Source organism: Lipophrys pholis, assembly GCF_963383615.2.
Source record: "Lipophrys pholis genome assembly, chromosome: 17".
NCBI classification, from domain to species: domain Eukaryota; kingdom Metazoa; phylum Chordata; class Actinopteri; order Blenniiformes; family Blenniidae; genus Lipophrys; species Lipophrys pholis.
In genome coordinates this window covers 13,084,788-13,104,342 of record NC_137643.1, presented here as the reverse complement: position 1 = coordinate 13,104,342, position 19,555 = coordinate 13,084,788, and the positions used below count along the sequence as shown (strand labels likewise).

The window sequence follows — 19,555 nt, the reverse complement described above, 5'->3', positions numbered from 1 at the left end:
TGAACTTATTCCTCCAGCACTTAAAAAAAAAAAAAAAATATCATATAACAACTTTATTTACAGGATAAGTGGGAATAGTTGATGTGATTAAAAAAATCTCCCATGTTATAAGATGAATCATTCATACATCGAAACATAACACAGCATCCAAAAAATGTCATGTCAATTACATTTCAGATCATGCTTCTTCTCAGTGTCAGGAGGGACAAATCTGCCACAGTTAGTTTGTACAATTCATCCCAAAGCCGTCTTAGAAGCAGAGAGGCACCGGGGACAACAGCTGCTTCTGGAGATGGAGGAGATCTGATGCAAAGACCTACAACCTTTCAAATTCCTGGCTTATGTGAAAGTACTGCTGGAGTTTCCTTTTATTGAGGACACAGACAGATATGATGATATCATTGTTAATAATAATAATAATAATAATAATAATAATAATAATAATAATGCAGGTGGATGGAGCATATCTAAGCTGACTGTTGGTGAGAGAAATACACTCTGAACATATCATCAGTCCATCACATGGCAAAAACAAATGAAAGGGAGAATCACAAACATTCACATTCAATTTTTATTTCGTTATTGAAAGTGGTTTACTTCTTGTCTCATAAAAATCAATTTTCTGAGGTTCAATGTTGAAAATGTGTATTTTGAGGTAATTGAAATGCAAGAACGTCTATAAAAGACTGGCACACAAATATTGCTGGATGAATTAATTCTTGCAAAATTACACAGACAACGACAGAGAGCTTTTGCTTGACTTAATATTATCAAATGATGCACAAACAAATTGGAAGGGGTTAGAACACGCTGAATCATTCCATTGGAACTGTTCACCAAAATTGGTATGGACACAGTTTTCAGTTTCCTGAGAATTATTCGGCTCTCCAAGACTCCAAATGGTAAAGCTGACCCTGGATCCATCTGACCACATCCAGGCTCCTTCCTTATGAACGTCACTGAGTCCAATCCAGGTGCTTCCCTGAGTCGGGTCAAAGTTCTTAATCAGTGAATTGATAAAGTTGTGTTCCTCCACACTGTGGATGGACACCAGGTTGGCTCCCAGTGACACACAGTAGAGTTCTGCATCAGCCCAGGTCTTGTCTGCACCGAAGTATCTATAGCAGCCGCCACTGAAGCTGAACCAGAACGGTGGACAACCGCCGCGTTGGAGCTTCATGTTTTGCTTTTCCAGGGGAGCCGCAGCACAAAGAGAGAAGCCCAGTAAAAAGAGGAAAAACATCATGTTGTCGTTTCAAGTCTCTCTGCGTGAGAAGGCGTTGATGTCTTGCTGAAGCTGTTCAGAGTCTTTTGAGGTGTCTGAATCAGACAGAGATGAAAAATCTTTTATATCCCTGAGAGAGGTCACGCTACACTAAAAGAGTCCAATCAGAAGTTTTGTGCAGGTCAATAAAAACTGGTGATCAAATTTATTTTTTTTGTATGTCACCGCCAGTTTCTTTCCTGCCATTGATTACTCTGATTACTCTGCTATGATATGAACTTTGGTCAAACAAATATAGGTCAAGCAACATATTTATCCTCTCAAATCAATCTTAATTGTTGAAATATAATTAATATCGATAACAAATTGAATAAGCAAACTGCATTAATAGTGTTTAGTGCAAATCAACCAGGACAACAAGGAAACATGTCCTTGTTTATTAATGGTTGTTGAACTTTGAAACAGTCAGGAAACTTGTCCTGTTTTAGTGTTAACATTTTTATTGTAGGATAAAGCATCTTATCAGTGTAATTGAGGAAACTGTAATAATTTTATAAAACTTGTTAATTTGCCCAGCCAACCATTTTAAAAACATCATATAATCTGTTATCAAACCAGAACATCAACCACTCTGATACGGTCAGCCAGTTCAGTGTCACGAACAATGGGATCGATCTCGTGACTTTGACTGAGTGATTTGACAAACTCGTGAGGATGAAGTGAAAGTTGAATCAACAAATTAAAAAAACAGAGCACCCCATCTGGTCTGCTCCTCTCAGGAATAATGTAGTAGGGAAATTTGGGAAGGAATTTATCAAAATACACAAGAAAACTCTGTGTAACAGTTATAAGCTTTCTGAGAGAGAAAAACTGAGATCTGAGAAAATTAGTAAATATTTGACTGTGTTTGTTTTACTCTAGTTTGGCTTTAGGCTTTAAAATGCACAGAACCGCTCCAGCTAAACCAAGATTTGAACCCTGGACCATCTTTTGTGAGGTGAGAATGCTGACCACTACATCACTGTGCAGTCCTCCAGGAAATGTTCCATCATCATGATCATTGATCATAAACTCTTTCAATTGGTATTAAACCATTTATTAGTCTATTGGTAACAGGGAGGCTTTGGTTTTTCTCTGGAACGACAGGACGTATTAGTGTACTTAGAATCTCAAACAATAATGATTAATTTTATTTAGTTGAAGGTGCCTTTCTCGGCACCGAAGGACACCGGATAATCAGACATTGACTACAGTGCACTAAAAAAGTGTAAAAACAACACAAGACACAGGGCAATTGGCATCCGAGGGAATATGCAGCTTGTTAAAAGATGTGTTTTGAGTTGGTTAGGGTTAGGGTTAGGGTTAGGGTTGAAAAGGGGGATAAAGTGGCCTTGGTGCAAATGAGGAGGATCTCAGTTTTATTGCTGTTTAGTATAAGGGATTTTAGGGTGAACTGCAATCAGTGACAGAGGTGGGTTGGAGGGTGGATGAGGATTTACTGGTGGGGTACAACTGAGTTTCATCCGCGTAACAATGAACATGTATGTTAAATTTTCTGAAGATATTGCTGAGGGGAACGAGGTAAATGATAAAGAGGAGGGGCCCCAGGACAGAGCCCTGGGGCACACCTGTGGTGACGGAGAAGGGAAGAGATTTACAGGATTTAATTTGTGTGAACTGAGTGCAGCCAGAGAGGTAAGAAGTAGAGTGTGGGTGATGCCAATGGAAGATAATCTGTTGAGGAGGGCAGTGTGACAGATGCTATCACAGGCCACCCTCAGGTTGAGGAGGATGAGGATGGTGATGGAGTCCAGAATCAGCTGCCATAAGGAGGCTGTTGGTGATTTTGACCAGTAGTGTTTCGGTGCTATGGAGTGGGCGGAAACCAAACTGCAAATTTACATACAGGTCATTGTGGGATAGGTGAGAGCGGAGTTGGGAGGAAACTGTTTTTTCAAGTATTTTGGAGATGAAGGGTAGATTGGAGATGGGATTATAATTATTGAAGTCGGAGGGCTCGGCACCGGGTTTTTTCAAAATTGGAGTGATGGCAGCAGTTATGAAGGATGTCGGAAAAGTTCCAGTGGTGAGAGATGAGTGGATGACGGCAGAAATGAGGGGGACCAGAGAGGGTAAGTGGGATGATGTGTGGGGAGGGGGTCCAGTTGACAATTGGATGGCTTGGATTATTGGATGAGTTCTGAGATTTTTGAGAGAGTGGGGAGCTGGAAGGAGGAGAATGAGTGTGTGAATGGTTGAAAGTCTGGTGGTGTTTAGATGCAGGTTTGTACCAAGGTGTTTAAGGATTTTTTCTGTGATAAAGGACATGGTGGCATGATGACAGTATTTGCCGAGATCATATCGGTATAATATTGGGTTTTGGTGTAGACAATGGAGTCCTTATAGCATATGATGTGGTTATTGGATATTTCTTTGTGGCTATTGAAAACCTCTTTTTCTGTATGGCCGCTTGAGTTGTTGATCTTTGGCTTTCATAAGAAGAAGATCGGGGGTAAACCAAGGGGCAGAAATGGAAAGCGACTGCATTTGTGCAGTCACACCATCAACATTGTTCTCTCAATGTTATCTTATATTTATGGAGGCATTCGGACCAACCACAACTTGGTTCTTGGGCCTCGAAATGCAAACTCGTAAACCTTCGACTTGATAAACCTGTTTGCCCAAAGGAAGTGATCCCCCTTCTTTACTCTTTGTTCCTGAGAAATAATCCCAATTGCTGGCAGGGGGCAACAATTTCTCACGGAGACACCAGAACGTCTGTGAAACCTTCCTAAAACCTTCTTCATCCTACACTATGGCTGTTTTCCACGCTTCATGCTTTCTGAGACACGTGTTTCTTTTGGAATATATAAACACATTGCAAAAATATAAAGGAAGATTGTTTCATTTGTGTTGAACAAATGTGTATCTATGTATTTATCTAACATCGTTCCAAAAAAAACCCTTATCATTTGGTAAAGTATATGGGGAATTAGATTACTGCGTTATCACTGTCTATTGGGACATGCAGTGATATGATGAGAGGTGTGTTTCTAGTATTTAGGTCAGCCAAGACTCCAAAGGAAGAACAAGGAAGTTAAATGTTGTTAATTAGTCACGTTTATTGAATGCAAGTATTTCCTGGTTTATTTTCTCATCTCATGCTATCTTTATGACCGTGGCCATTGTGCTTAGTGCTCAGGTCACATCGCAGCATCAAAGCATCAGATCTTTGGAAAAACACTGTTCATCCAGACTGTGTTCATTCATCAGGTTTACATTTTGTTTCACATATATTTCACAGAATACTGATTTGCACTTTACTGTGGAAAAAAAGTGTTGACATGATTTATTCATTGATTCCATCCAACCATATTCTATTTGGATTCGTCCACTTTAGGGGAATGGAGCTGATCATAGCCGACGATGGATAAAGGAAGATTACACCTCAGACAGCCTGCCAGTCCTTGATGGAGCAGACACGGAGAAAAAAAACACACAAATGAACATTTAAGGTCTAAGGATGTTAAGATTCACTAGTGAATCTCAAAGAAATGTTTTTGGACTGGGGAAACAGAAATTTCACTCAAACCCAGGGTCATCGTCTTACGATGCAAGAGTGCTAACCACTATGAAATCCATAGTATGAGAAAATGTAAAATATCATTCCAAAAACTCTCAAGGACTGCCAATCCTATTCAATGCTTTACTAATTGCACTGAAGAAGCAACTGTTGAAGACAATCAACAAACATGTTCTAGAATCTAGAACATGTTTGTTTATTGTCTTCAACAGTTAATCTAGTTAATCTAGATTAATGGTGACACTGGAAAACAGAGAAGTCATATGAACAATTTTATGAAAAGAAATAATTATTCTAGCCAACAAAACCAATATAAAGAAATAATTGTATTGACTGAACAATTCCAAAAGATTGTTTTCACATTGTTCTTTAAATATTATGGAAAGACATCAGTGGCAGGCCTTGTTGTCAAGATGCATACTGACCAAGTTATTGCTTTCTGTGAATCCAGCCTTCATGAAAAAAGGTTGTTGAGTAGAAACAAAGAACATCTTGAGTTATTATGTAAAAATAACTATGCATATTGATCTGTTGCAAAGTATTAACATAATTTACAAAAGATCTAAAAATGAGCATTAATAAAAACAGCTTAGACACTTGAACTTGCACAGTGGTTTCTTTATTTTGTTTGCTGGATTGACCCCGTTAAAGCAACATATGTTATGTCGCTGAGCTGAATCAGACTTAATCTTCTGGTTTGTTAAGGACAAATGGTGCGAGATGCACAAACAAAAGGAAACTGAGCACCGCACAGAGCATCATTCCATTTGGAATTCATGCCAACGTTGATTTGCACACAGTGCTCCACAATTGATCCGCCTCCACCGTTGTTTGGCTCTCCCTGATTCCAAAACAAAAAGTCGACTTGAGACCCATCAGACCACCTCCAGGCTCCTTCTTTAGAAATGTCAGTGAGTCCGTTCCAGGTATACACTCGACCATGGTCAAAGTTCTCAATCAGGGAGTTGATGAATCTGTGTTCTTCCACACTGTGGATGGACACCAGGTTGGCTCCTTGTGACACACAGTGGAGTTCTGCATCTGCCCAGGTCAGGTATGTAGCCACGTACTTGTAGCAGCGGCCCTGAAAGCTGTACCAAAACATAGGACAGTTGCCACGCTGTAGCTGTTCTACACGGTCTTGTGAGGGAGACGCAGCACCCAGAGCAAGCAGGAAGAAGATGATCATGTCAGAACTTCAGTGTGAGGCGTCAAAGAATTGCTGAAAGTCACAAGAAATCCTACAGAGGAGTTTGCAGGCTGTGGGCTTTTATGTCTGTAAGAGAGGGTGGATGCTCTTTTGGTGTGACTTCATTGGACAAATGCATGCAGCTTAGAACTTCAGGTGCACGAAACTGTACATTGCTGAGAAAAGACCATCGGCGTGTCAACAAACACGAGATAAGACAATCTCAATAAAAATAAAAACGCAGCTGTGAATTCGGCTGTCTGAACGCTGAGAAAGCTAAAGAGAGCAACGTGACCATTCCCTCTGGAAGAAAATGAACCAGGTGAACTCGGCCAAGTCCAGTGGACCTGAATCAATTCCTTCATGGTGCGTCCTACCAAGACACACTATTCCACAGCATAAACACTGTTATTGTGTCTGTCCAACGTTGAATTGTGAATTTAGCTTTTTTTATGCAAACAGTAGTTTATATTTAGACCAATGGTGCCACTCGTGACCCCAACTTGCTCTTCTTCTGCCCTCAAGTGGCCACTAATGACAACTACAGGTACTTTTATTAGGCGCACAAAGCAGAAACATATTAATCTTCTCAAATGACAGGCTCGGAATGTTTCCCCCATATGATGATGATGATTATAATGATGATGATGATGATGATGATGATGATGAAGAAGATTTTCAATATTAAAATGTGTGTACTGGGATGGAAAGAAGCATATAAGGTTAGAAAGCAGACGGTCAAACTGGATTGATATGTTTAATAGAGTCTCTCTTTCTGTCTCTATTTATCGTCGTGACAAAATTCGGTCATATTAATTCGTGTGTATTTTCTTCGTTTGTAACAGGTTTGTGCACATCAACAAGGTGTGGAGACCAATATACATCTAATATTATTACTTATGGATTATTAATTGTTCTCCTGCCGTGCCACCTCAGGACTGTTTATTTGTTTACTTTTCAGAGACAATGTACAGAAAACATTAATTTAAAAAAAAAGATGCTTTGTACCAGATTTAGCCGTGGATAGTTTCCATCGGCAGTCCCCTTGTAGGTCAGCATTCAATATTGACTGTCCTTAGTCCTATAAATACAGAGATTTTTCCAGAATGTTTTGAAATGAAGAAATATTTTCCATGAAATGTTGAATTATGCAATTTATTCTTTTTGGGAAGTAAGTTTATATTCTTGAAAACAATTAGACAGTACATCATGACATTTTTGGGAAATGGGTAAGCGTATTTGTGTAAAATATTGGCATTGTAATTAATTGTACAGTCACATCCAATGAAATTCAAATATTAAGGAAAAGTAAGTTCAGTTCTTTTCTTCACATTCACAAGATACAATGAAATTGCAAAAATAACAACAACAACAATATTAATAATAATAATTGTGGCTCAGTGGTAGAGTCAGTCGTCCAATAACCATAGGGTTGGCGGTTCAAACCCCACGCTATCAAACAGTCATTGTCGTTGTGTCCTTGGGCAAGGCACTTTACCCACATTGCCTTGCCCTTAATAGTATTTAGCGCAAATCAACCAAGACAACAAGGAAAAAGCCAACATGTCTTTGTTTATTAATGGTTGTTGAACTTTGAAACAGTCGGGAAACTTGTCCTGTTTTAGTTTTAACATTTTTATTGTAGGATAAAGCATCTTATCAGTGTAATTGAGGAAACTGTAATTATTAAAATAAAACGTGTTAACTTGCCCAGCCAACCATTTTAAAAACATCATATAATCTGTTATCAAACCAGAACATCAACCACTCTGATACGGTCAGCCACAACTCTGTGTAACAGTTCTAAACTTTCTGAGAGAGAAAAACTGAGATCTGAGAAAATTAGAAATGATTTGCCTGTGTTATGATTGTGCTTTCGTTGACGCCATGTTCATCTGAAAAATCCACCTTCTGCCACTTTTCCAGTGTCCTTCCTTTATGCAGGTTGTGGGCCTTGGAACACGCCACACAGTTTTTTTTAAATTGCCTCTTGTTTAGTGCTGGTTTCTGGGCACTGATTCCATTTCGACACAAGAGTCGACTAACCGTCCATCCAGGTCGCCACTGGGATTTCAGGTGACCAGGTCTCGTGAAGCTCTGCTGCAGTGGAAAATCGGCTTGCCTTGGATTTTCAAGCCAACATTTGGTCCTCCCGAGTAGTTGTCTGCCTGACTTGGTCAGAAGCGTCTCCAGTCTCTTCATATCTTGTTCTTATCCTCTCTACTAACACATTGAAGGTGTTTACCACCTCAGCAGTGGATCTGGTCTTCAGCCTCTTGATTATCAACGCTGTGGTCTCAGGATGAATCTTAGGCATATTGTGAGAGGTCAACTTGCGGTTGATGTAAAGGTCAGGGTACCGGGGTTCTTTTTATTCATGCCTGAGAATTAGTTGATCCATCATTTGTCACCGATAAAGCTCTAATCTGGGATTGGATGCATCATATGATAAGGCGATAAGACTTTTGTCTTTGCAAATACTGACTCAATGGGCTTTACTACAGTGTGAACATTAGAATACTTTTCCAAAATTGTGTTTCGCACCAAAACATTATTCCAGAAGCTGTTGGGATTAAAATGTAACGTAAAAATGTATTGATAATAAATATATTTAAGGGTCAATGCGTGCCAAAGCTACAAGACTTTTGTCAGGGACTATGTTTTTATCTGTAGTGAATGCATTAAGCTTCCAAAAGTATGACTTTAAAACACAAGAAATCTTTTTTGGTCCAGGTTGATAGTGACAAAATGTAAAGTTGCAATGTCAGCACTACTTTCTTATGAAGGTGTTGATTTGTATTTATTTGAACAGAACTGACTTACTGAATAAAAAACATGTTAATAACTACCTGAGATTTGAGTAAATGTATTCGTCTAGAAAGGGTTAGAATTGGATTACTTTTTAATGAGATGGACATTCTGACTTGTTCAGGGCTTGACATGGACTTTTTGGTCTTGACTTGAGATTTGACCTGACAACACTAACGCCCTACACAACAAATATGACGTTCGCACACGAGCCGACAAAAAGGAAATCAACGCACATTGACATGTCACAGAAAACCTATAATTTATTCATTTTCAGTAAAACTTTGACATAGTAAAACGCCGCTTTAGAAAAGACACGTGACTTCAGTTGACTGAAGGTTGAGGAGACACAAGGGGAGACATATTGCTTTGTGGCGGATTTTTTTCTTCTTTCTCCCCATTTACAATAGATAAATAATAACATACCAAACTTAGGCATATATTTACACATCAACAATATTACAATAGTACAAAGCCTTCAACGTGTCCTCTCTTGCATTGTGAACTTTGTGTTTTTTTTCTTCATGCAAACGGCTTTTAAACAACATTACTTAAAAAAAAAAAAAAAAAAAAAAGGAGGAAAAAAAAAATCATCATCAACTGAACTTTACATACTCATGACATTGGCCAATAAAAGATTCCAGCCTCCTGTTGGTTCCCTCCTCACTACAGTAGACGACAGACACATCATCCCACTGACGCCCCCATTCTGCTGCCATCAAGTGGTCACACAACGATACGAATTCCAGCTTTGCAGCTTGAAGCTATTTTCTTCTCAACTATGGACTTTTACAATTGTTGCACCTCTGAACATGGCACAGAAAACATTTTGCCACCTCTGAAAATACATAAATAAACATTTTACAATAAATAACTAACATAACTATGCTCCTCTTTGAACACTATGTGCAGAGGCATGAATGTGCATGTGTGCGTCGTGTACACGTCGATAGTAAAAGGGCTACCACAAGGCCGTCGTTTGAAACTGAATATGAACAAGTTATGGTTCTGATTTCTCAGCTCTAGCAGTCAAGAGAATCACTGATTCAAGCTTCACAAAAATATTTGAAATAAAAGAGGAAAAAAAAAACCAACCTTAACAATAAAATGCCTCATCCAGAAAATATTAGAAAGCTGCTGCAACAGCATCAGTAAGACCAGGAGCAAATAGTTAACAATCAACACATTACAGACTACTATATTGTTTTCTGTTTAAGTAATACTAAAATAAAATAAAAAATTCAACATGTTTGAATTTTACAGCCAACTGATACCGAATATTTAAAAATTTCATTTTGAACAGGCGACTGAAGCAGAGCCTGCAAATCAATTAGTGACTCTGCAGTTGCATGAAATGTTAAGACTCTGTTTTTGATGGAGTTTATAAAGCACAGGGAAACACAAAGAAGTACTGGTTAAATCCCCACGTTGTGTTTTTTTTTTTTTTTTTTTAATGTTTTTGAATGCTGAAATAGAATTTATTCATTTGAACCTTTATGAGCTGTAGGAGAAAGCTGCTCTTGCTAAAATGCTGATAAGCACTTGTGGTGACATCTTCTATTGTACAGCACTTTTCCCTGTCACTGCTGTTCAAGATTTACAAATACATTTCTTCCAATGAACTGAATACTTACGATAGTAATAGAAACACCCCATTGAACATGGAAGCTGTATTTTTCCTCTTAATGTGCAAGTATCATAATTACTATCACGATGCTTGAAATATGACCACAATCACAGGCAGCAATTCTCTCCTGGTGACTACAAAGTGAAGATTTGATGAACAAGGCAGGCTGCGTCCTCAGTGCTTTGAATAACAAGTACATGCTGTCAGTGGTGGGAGGAAAATGTCACCACATTATTTGAAATCGATTACATTAAGAAAAGATAATTGTTTGTAAGATTATAGGTGAAGTGATAAATGACGGATGGGTTACAGTCCTTCGAGGCCATTTTACTTTCAAGGAGGAACTTTGAGTCCTTGTGCTTTCAATATTGTGTTTGAACCCGTTTCTCACAGTTTACATGTATGAACGGACGTCTTCAGTCAGAGAATCAGTGTCAACATATTCTCATAAACATGATTAAGCGCAATAAAGTTTCAATTTGAAGTCCTCTGTTGTCCCATTTGGAAGTGACTCTAAAAAGTCTGATTTATGAGGAGAGAAGAAAAGCGGATATCTGCTGCCCAGTCGTCAAACTGTGAGCAAGCAGTCGGATCAGCCTCACCCGATTGAGGACTGGACGTCTTGTGGCTCGTTGGAGCGAGAAACACAACTCGGTGACAAAAAGATTCCTAAACAAAGTACGTCTGTGCTGCAACACTCAACGTGACATTTGGCACTAAAAATGTTTAGGTCCGTATTATACACAACGTAAAATATTAATTATCTATTCACATAAAAGCATAATAGAGAGGAACAAATGAAAAAACCAACAAAACAAAATAAAAACATTAAAAGAAATCAGGCAGGTTTTTAAAATGAAACTGAGAACCGGTAAATGTTCATTATTCACCAGCAGCTTTTAAACTTGGCCGTGATCAGGAGAGCTTTCGTGTTTGGGAACCCTTTCACAAGGTGATATACCCTATTCATGTTGCTCCTGTTCTCACTCATCAAAGCTTTAAACTGAGAGAGAGAATAGTCACTTTAATGTACCAGTGTTTCAGCTTCATAAGCAGGGAAAAGCTCCATATTAAATCTGTGACTAACGATATCAATCAGATGAAATCATGTTAGACCATTTGTCTTTTTCCTCACGAGTCAAAGTTCTCTACGGATGTTTTTGTGTTGAAAGTCTGAAGAAGGTATCAAGTCTTCGGGGAACGTGACGAGGCCATGACAGAAATAAACATTCCACCTGCTGAAGAGGCTCATATATAACCAAAGTGATCACAAGAACAAAACAAGGGCATACTGAGTCTAATAGATACTGTACAAACTAATTACAGCCTCCTCTCCTTTCTGTTTGTTTGGCAATTGTCCGTCTTGCTGCACAGGATCTGCTCCTTCAGGAAGTTCAGAGTGTGTGTGGAGAAAGTCAATCCTTTATGGCCCGGGTATAAACGTCTATGAAGAACAGGCAGCAGTGTTTTTCATTGGCTTTTTTTTTCTTTCAGGACACACATTAAAGTCCGTTTGGCACCGGCTCTGGTCGTATGATCCTTCCACAGTGTGTGTTTGACTGTGCAACATTCCGTCGCATAAAGTGTCTCCCACAGGACGCAGAGTGAGCTTTCATCAGTCCGCCGGGTTCGTGTTTTACTCAGCGGGTCTACGTTTGAGTGTGTGTGTTCAAGCGCGTGGCTCCAGTTTGTGGGAAAGCTCAAAAAGCGTTTGCTGATTGTCGATAATGTGCAGATATTGAACACTTGCCCTCACCTCTGCACTGTCGACCCCGATCACCTCGTTGCCTGAGGGACAGACACAAAAACACGCAAAGAAAACACGTGTTTACTGGTGAACACAGGAACGTGCACATCCACACACGTTCAGCACAGACTGTACTATGGTCAAATAAAGAAAATAAAAGACTGTCTGCAAATGGTTGCTTAGAAACTGCAAGAGAAAAACCGAGAGGGGGAGACGCAATACATTGACGAGACTGCAGATGGCAGTATATTTCCGTCAATCCCGCCTCATGCCTTGGCCCCAACATGTCAGTGTGAGAGTAAAGTGTCCCTGAAGGTTATCGTCAATAAAAGCACAGGACTCACCTGGTTGCTCGCTTTGGCAGTGGCGGATCATTCTCACTGTGTCTGCGATCATATGCTGGTGGTTTAAGACAAGACACACAACGTAAAAAATCTGAATACTAAAAACACAAATCACACCTAAAGCAGCTGACGCCTACTGAACTGAGGTCAAAACAACAACTTTACCTTTAGACACCATGAAACATTGTTCAAGTGCAATTTAATTTATACACATTTACATATTTTCAATAAAAATGTTTCAAAGTAGAAGAGCCAATTAAAGAAAAAATTGTAAGGTTAAAGTTGTCATGTTGGCATGTCACCTTTTCATGGTCTGATTGACTCAACTCACCAGCTTCTCAAAGTTGACCAGGTTATCATGGAAGGTCTTATTGCCCTCGTGGATGAAAGTGATGTCTGTGAGCAGCAGAGAAGCATATCAAGGTTTTATTCAGTGTGTGAGTCTTTGTGTGTACACTTGCATGTGTTAAAACGGGATACCTTTCAAGAGAAGAGGCATAAAAGGGATTTTGGGAGGTTTCATCCTCTTGAATGCTTCTCTGTAGGCTTTGTGGTTCAGAGATGGATCCTGGAGAGTGGCAGACAGAGGGAGTGAATGAAAAGCATTGGAAAAAGAAGAGAGGTTTCAAGATTTGAGCGTCAGAAATCATAGAAGGAAGCCATTTCCATCTCTGCATGCGTCTCGTTCTCCGTTCAAAGTCTCACCGTGATGAGCTCCAACTCAGAAAAAAGCTTCTTGAACTTCCCCGGACACTTCTGAGAAGGAAGATCTTTGGTCAGAACCACATTTAAAGTCCAGTGTACGTGTTTAAAGAGAATAAACTCAATGTCTTACTCACCTCCCATGTTTGGTTGAGTCTACTGACAGCAGCTGTGTTGAGACCCATGATGATGGCAAATGCAGAATTTAAATTTCTTTGAGCTTTACAGCTGTAAACAACACATGAAGAAAGAATTCAATAAGGTTTACCATAATCAATATTTTCTACCTGTTTGAGTTTCTGCTTTCATATAATTTATTTGACCTTTTACCATTTTGTCGCTCCCTATGGTCTTAAAACACTTTACAATTTACCAGAACAGCATAATTATGATTCGTTTTTAATCTCTGTACAATTTTTATGTGCTTGAACATCCTCATCTTAAATCCATTTGTGCTTCTTTTGAAAGTTGCAGTGTGTGCATGTGAGCTTACTGAGCCGCGATCTTGATGAACTTTTTGAGCAGCTGCACTCTCTTGTTGAGCGACACACACATGAGCACCTCTGACATGACCCACTGCTGGACCTCGTTACAGCGCTGGAGCAGGACCGAGAGCGCCGCCGTGTGGCCCGTTCCCGGAGCGCGGCTGAGGGTGTAGTACACCAGCTCCTGCTGCATGTGGACCAGAGAGAGAGAAAGTATTCAAAACATTACAAAATACTCCAAACAATATGTGGAGCAGTGGCGTAAATAGTGTGCAAATAGAAATACAGTAACAGATTGCTTTCTGGCTGGCAAAGACCCTCCCTCCACCTTCTGTTTTAAGTTATGCTGTCAATCTGAATTTTATTTTGTAATCATACAAAATAAAGAAAAAGCAGGTGGAAATGCATAAAAAGGACCAAAGCATTACATAACTTTCTTAAAGAAACAATCACATCTGCACAACAGCATAATATAGAGTCTGTTTTTTCATAATCTGCCCTATGTGGAAGCATTTTCTTCAGAAATATTTAAGCTAAGCTGCAAACTCAGTCTGGACTCATGATCCAGCAAGTCCTGTGGAACATTTGCCTCTATAATGCTTTCATTCCAGCAATCTCCGTCATGAATATGAATTTATTATGAAAGTCTGTGGGCGTGCGTGCGTGCGTGCGTGCGTGCGTGTGCGTACCTCATGGATGGATTTAAAGAGGCTCCAGTCCAGGTGTGTGAGAGCAGCTGCCACATCCCAGGTGTTGATGCCCAAAAGCCGAACGGGCCTCCTGCTGAGCTCAGCACTGTCTGTTAACGGAGGCTGTACATGCAAACACACAGAAGAAACAGTTCAGAAAACAATGCAAACAATATGTACGATACGCATTTGCTGCCCGCCTTTGTAGCTTAACCGTAATCATTGTGTGTAACTATTAATATTTTTGTTACTGTTGAGTTTACAGGTACTTTTTTTTTATCAGCTTTTATCTTAATATATGTACTTTTTACTCACAGCTTGCAATTACATTTAACAGGTTTGTTACTGAATTTTTGTTTATATTCTTGTTTTTGTTTCAAAAAAAATAAATATATAGATATATATAATTTTAATTATTGGGTACTTATCTGAAAGGTTTGGATTGTGAAACATAGAAAGAGGGTCTTTGCATATATATCAGAGCACTTCACACCCACCAGACATAAAAATACACAATGGCACAAAAGCTGCTGCTAAACAGAGACAAAAGATGGGCAACTGAATAAGGAGAAAAGGATCCAACTGAATGTGGTGTCAAGGATAATTAGTAGCTACGTGGGTGTAAGTGAACCTGATCACTGAAGATGGATGTGAAGTAGAGCAGAGCACATTGAACAGCAATATGAAAGAAAACTTTGTTGTGGCTTCAAAAAATAGAATGGGACAACAGAAATGTCTTTTAAAGGCTTTTTAGGCTCCGAGTACATTTTACCAGCTGTGCATTTTACTTTTGCTATTGTAAAACTTTAAATCAAAAGTATTTTCTATATCTATAAAGATATATAAATATTATTTCTATTCGGTGAAGAATCGGCAAGATTCGAAAAAAAAGATTAGATAAAGAGACTTGTGTTGACAGTGACAGTGTCTGGCAATTCCCTGTGTCATATGATTGCTGACATTAGTCATGTTGCAGACATATGGAGGTCACTGCAGTCAGTGTCTGGTATTTTTTTGTCCTGGTACAAAAAACAAAAAATAAGTGTGGATTGAATCTTTTCAGTGATACTTAAGAGTCTTTCTATCGTGCTGATGACGATTGACTCAGTAAGCACTGAGAAAATGTGTTAGTCATTAAATTACATATTTTTTTTAGATTGCGATAAACCGCTAAAGGCTAAATGAAACAGAAAAACCAACAAGAAAAGAGATTTACATACCAAGATCTCGTTGAGATCCCTGCGACAGGCCACAAGCTTCCCCTGTGGGGTCAGAGACTCTGAATACACACAGTCACTGGGCTGTAACACTCTCCGATCTGCGAGAGACAAAGAGACTGATGCTGAAATACCATAAACACGAGATGTTTTTCATGTCTTCACGTTATGAATCCAAACTCAAATTACCAACTAATATTGATTAAAGACTTATTAGACCTACATGCCTGTTTTGATCATGTTTTGTGAATGTGTTTTCTTCTTCTTCTTTATTTTTTTTTACCTCCAGTTTGAGACACCACAGCAAGCATCATGTCTTCTTCCGCTCTGTCCATCTTCTGACCCACAATCCGCAGAAGCTCGTGTGCCTCCAGTGAGAACTGGGTGTGGACACTCAGGTATGAGTCAGCGCTCACGTACACGCAGCAAATAACTGGAAAAAAACAAAAAAAACACATGTAAAATGTGAAGGAAACCACAAAACCATAATGATGCTCATGCAGAAGAAAACTCTCCAAAGAGAGACCAGAGGTAATTTGGTCGAGTACTCAGGATGGCAAACTCTCCAAGAACACTGTATTTAGGGAATTTGCGTTTGCACATGGAAATTAGACTTCACAGACATTGTGCATAATCGAGTACAGTTTGGGGCTGTGCATACTGTTGTTTATGTTTGTTACTCACCATCTCTAGTCTCCGTCTGTGGACTGCGGAGCTGCAAAGAGTTTTCCTTCAGACTCAACTGCTGATACATTTGTTTACTCTGACGGAGAGAAAACACAAGAAAAAAAAGATATAAAATTGAACATATGTTACACTGAAAACTGTGAGGCTCTGTATTTGTATAACATGTTCACAGCAAACACTATAGCAGGGGTGACAAAGTCATTGTAGTTAAGTTGCTACATACTGGCCGTAAGTACAACGATGGTGTAACACCTTTTCATTTACTCCAAATGTTTCACTTTTAGTGTGAAAAGGAAGAGAAATAGTATATTTATGAAAAAGAATCTACAAAAAAATACATATATTTTCACAAAAGCTGAACAATGAATAAACAATGAATAAAGTTTCTTCACAGCAAACAAGATGCAACAACATCTCCTGCTGCAAAATAGTGAGTTTTATTCTGCAAATCTGAACGTTTGTCTTCAGACAAAATGTTGACACATGTCTGTCACATTACAGATGATTCCTGCTGCCTTGGGCACATAGCCTATATTCACAAACACACCCTCCCAGGATGACCCTGAAGCCACTTAATCAGCAATAAAGCAGCAAACTTTCACAGCGGCACCGCTGATCTCTCAGCCGGGGTCTCGGTGTTTTGCTATGATCATGTAGTTTCTTTTGTCACTTTTTCCAATTTCACATTGTCATCCCAATGGATAAATTGAATCTTCTGGCGTGTTGATTTTGACCCACAGGCTTCATGTTTTACAACCACATTGATCCTCAATGTGTGGTGTGTACCACCACTGGGAAATGAAAACGAAAAATCCACTTTTTGAAATACTTAAAGTATCTGTCACGGTGTTTGTCAGTGGACACTGCTAAATATAAATCCATTGTCGTACCTTTTGGTTTGGAGGGCAGTCATCCACTGTGCTGCAAGACAAAACACACAGCATTGGGAAATGTAAGCAAAGCACACAACACAGGCTGAAACACACAAACTGCATATCGTCTCATGATGATCCAAATGAACACAGCAACATGTGTGCTTACTGTCTGCGGCGCAGAAGTTTCTGGAACTCCTTCAAGTCCTTCTCCAGTGTGGGAAACTCATACAGGTCCTCTAAAACACACCTGTACAGGGTCTGACAAACAGAGACACACAGAAGCATAATCAACATCCACCTTAAAACCCTTTTAAACCATTAAAAAAAAAAAAAGTTGTGCTGTAACTGGCAGAGGAAGTTGCATTCAACATCTCATTATAATAGTTGGCAGGAATGGCACCAAAGCTCAGTGGAGAGCATGAGGAACATTTCATGTGCGACTGTACAAAGACCCGCCTTTAAACACCATGTAATTCATTTGCTTTGCACTGCCTGCATATCAATCAGCAGAGTCACTTGCTCCTCGTGATTTATGCACAGCTACAGAGCAAAAGACAAACACTGGCAAATGCCTATCATATAAAGGTAATTATGTTGGCTAGTTTATCAACACATTGGCACACAAACTAGATCTTTAGGCTTTTGGGACTAAGCTCCCTGTTCAAACTTAGGCGACTATTTGAATGATGAATTCCATTAATCTTCACACTTATATCAATCTACCCATTGTTTATATTAACGCGACAATTAAATAGATTGTGTAGCATGATGTTTACATTTGGCGATTCTTTTATAAACATTGTCTGAATTTTGTGACAAGGAGACAATTCTAAGTAATGCTGAGTCGGTAGGTGACATAACTAATAAACATCAGACCAATTCTGTTTTTTTGTATTTAATGTGACTTTGCACTCTGATTGTGATCATGTGTGTTGCAGAGAGCTTGTAAGTATGAAAACGCATATGGTATATTATTTTCTCATATTTTTCACGTCAGCTGAAGTTCTCTTCACTCAGGAGGAGAAACTAATAAGTATTAATCATGTGGTGGCCCTGTGGCTTTCTGCAGGGGGTCTGTGTTGGTTGTTTGTGTGTGTTGCTGGCGTGGCAGGTCTCTGGCTGGCTGCAGGGGGGCTCATCAGGTAACTGGAGGCAGTTGGCCGCTGCATTCAAGCCATTATGAGAACAGTCATTTTATTTTGTGTTCTTGCTTTTAGTTTTTGGTTAGTTTCTTTTTTGCCAATCTTCTGAAAAATTCACAAATTTTCCCTTCTATTTACTGTCATCTGAGGGAGGCCATCATAGCTGCACACATGCACACACCTCTGCACGTCCTCTTTATCACTGCCATTGACCCACCGTAGCCTCTAATCCCAATTTCTCGCTCGCTCCTCTGTTACTAGGCAACTATCACCTGGGTTATGCACTCCATATGAGATTATACCCATGCCAACACTACCACTTTGGTTTCCATGGCAACCCAGCACCGAGCAATGGAGCTGTCAGGTTACGGAGGGACAAGTGATTGGAGAGTGTGTGGACTTTTACGCCTGTGATTGTGTTGTGTGTATTTAGATGCGTATCTGCGTCCTGCTCTTTTGATGTCACCGTTGGCAGAGACATCCCAAGTGGAAATAACAGGAACACAGTGAGATAAATCTGTATGTCTGTGTTTAACATATTAAGTAATGCACAAAAACCCACACACATCAAGATTAAAACACCATTGTACCTCACTGGATCACATGGAAGCACATGGTTTTTTTTAATGTTTTTTAATCAGAGGAGATATAAACATTATCAAGGTTTTATCAATGTGAAAAAACCTAGCTATAGTTCAGTTCAAAGCAAGATCCCAGTAATAGAAAGCACTAAAAGGGTACTCGAACACACACTTAATGAGTAGCAAGCCGAACTCCAGGAATGACAACCCCATTCTTAAACAAGACAGAGACACAAATGAAGATAAATGAGGCTGTGATGGCTCTCAGCGATATGTGAAAGGACACCAGAGGATCAAACTCATTAAAGCGGTGAGGTACAAAGCACCGGGAGGTGAGACTTAAAACAATCAGAAAGGATGAGGCAGGCCGGCGCAGCTTTACCTTCATGAAGCTCCTGACGTGCTCCTCTTCTTTGAGGAAGTCTTTATAAAGTCTGGTCCAGTGGGACACCAGCTGCAGAACCTTACGCTTCCTGAAGAGGGCGTCTTTGCCCTCCTCCTGGCCCCTGCAACGGGCACTGCTATAGGTGACCACCAGTCAAGGAGACAACAGAGAAGTGTGTGTGTGTGTGTGTGTGTGTGTGTGTGTGTGTGTGTGTGTGTGTGTGTGTGTGTGTGTGTGTGTGTGTGTGTGTGTGTGTGTGTGTGTGTGTG

At 39.6% G+C, this 19,555-nt stretch overlaps 2 protein-coding genes across 2 annotated transcripts in view; both read right to left on the bottom strand.

The window, feature by feature from the left end:
- Positions 1 to 727: 727 nt before the first annotated feature.
- LOC308122955 (C-type mannose receptor 2-like) lies at positions 728 to 5,997 on the bottom strand (the record flags this gene model as incomplete). The annotated part of the gene is made up of 2 exons (XM_080485138.1): positions 728 to 1,186; positions 5,593 to 5,997. The coding sequence occupies 2 exons, from the start codon at positions 5,995 to 5,997 to the stop codon at positions 728 to 730; spliced, it is 864 nt and encodes a 287-aa protein (XP_080341264.1).
- Positions 5,998 to 10,219: 4,222 nt separating this feature from the next.
- Positions 10,220 to 19,555, bottom strand: part of rapgef5a (Rap guanine nucleotide exchange factor (GEF) 5a) — a 49,833-nt gene continuing 40,497 nt past the window's right edge. Inside the window, exons 13-26 of the mRNA XM_080484674.1 lie at positions 19,284 to 19,428; positions 17,345 to 17,436; positions 17,194 to 17,224; positions 16,301 to 16,379; positions 15,900 to 16,049; positions 15,620 to 15,717; positions 14,400 to 14,522; positions 13,719 to 13,897; positions 13,363 to 13,453; positions 13,229 to 13,279; positions 13,004 to 13,091; positions 12,855 to 12,919; positions 12,524 to 12,578; positions 10,220 to 12,220 (exon numbers count right to left, since the gene is read on the bottom strand). Coding sequence (XP_080340800.1) covers positions 12,102 to 12,220; positions 12,524 to 12,578; positions 12,855 to 12,919; positions 13,004 to 13,091; positions 13,229 to 13,279; positions 13,363 to 13,453; positions 13,719 to 13,897; positions 14,400 to 14,522; positions 15,620 to 15,717; positions 15,900 to 16,049; positions 16,301 to 16,379; positions 17,194 to 17,224; positions 17,345 to 17,436; positions 19,284 to 19,428 — 1,366 coding nt within the window. The 3' untranslated portion in view covers positions 10,220 to 12,101. The remainder of the gene's footprint in view (positions 12,221 to 12,523; positions 12,579 to 12,854; positions 12,920 to 13,003; positions 13,092 to 13,228; positions 13,280 to 13,362; positions 13,454 to 13,718; positions 13,898 to 14,399; positions 14,523 to 15,619; positions 15,718 to 15,899; positions 16,050 to 16,300; positions 16,380 to 17,193; positions 17,225 to 17,344; positions 17,437 to 19,283; positions 19,429 to 19,555) is intronic.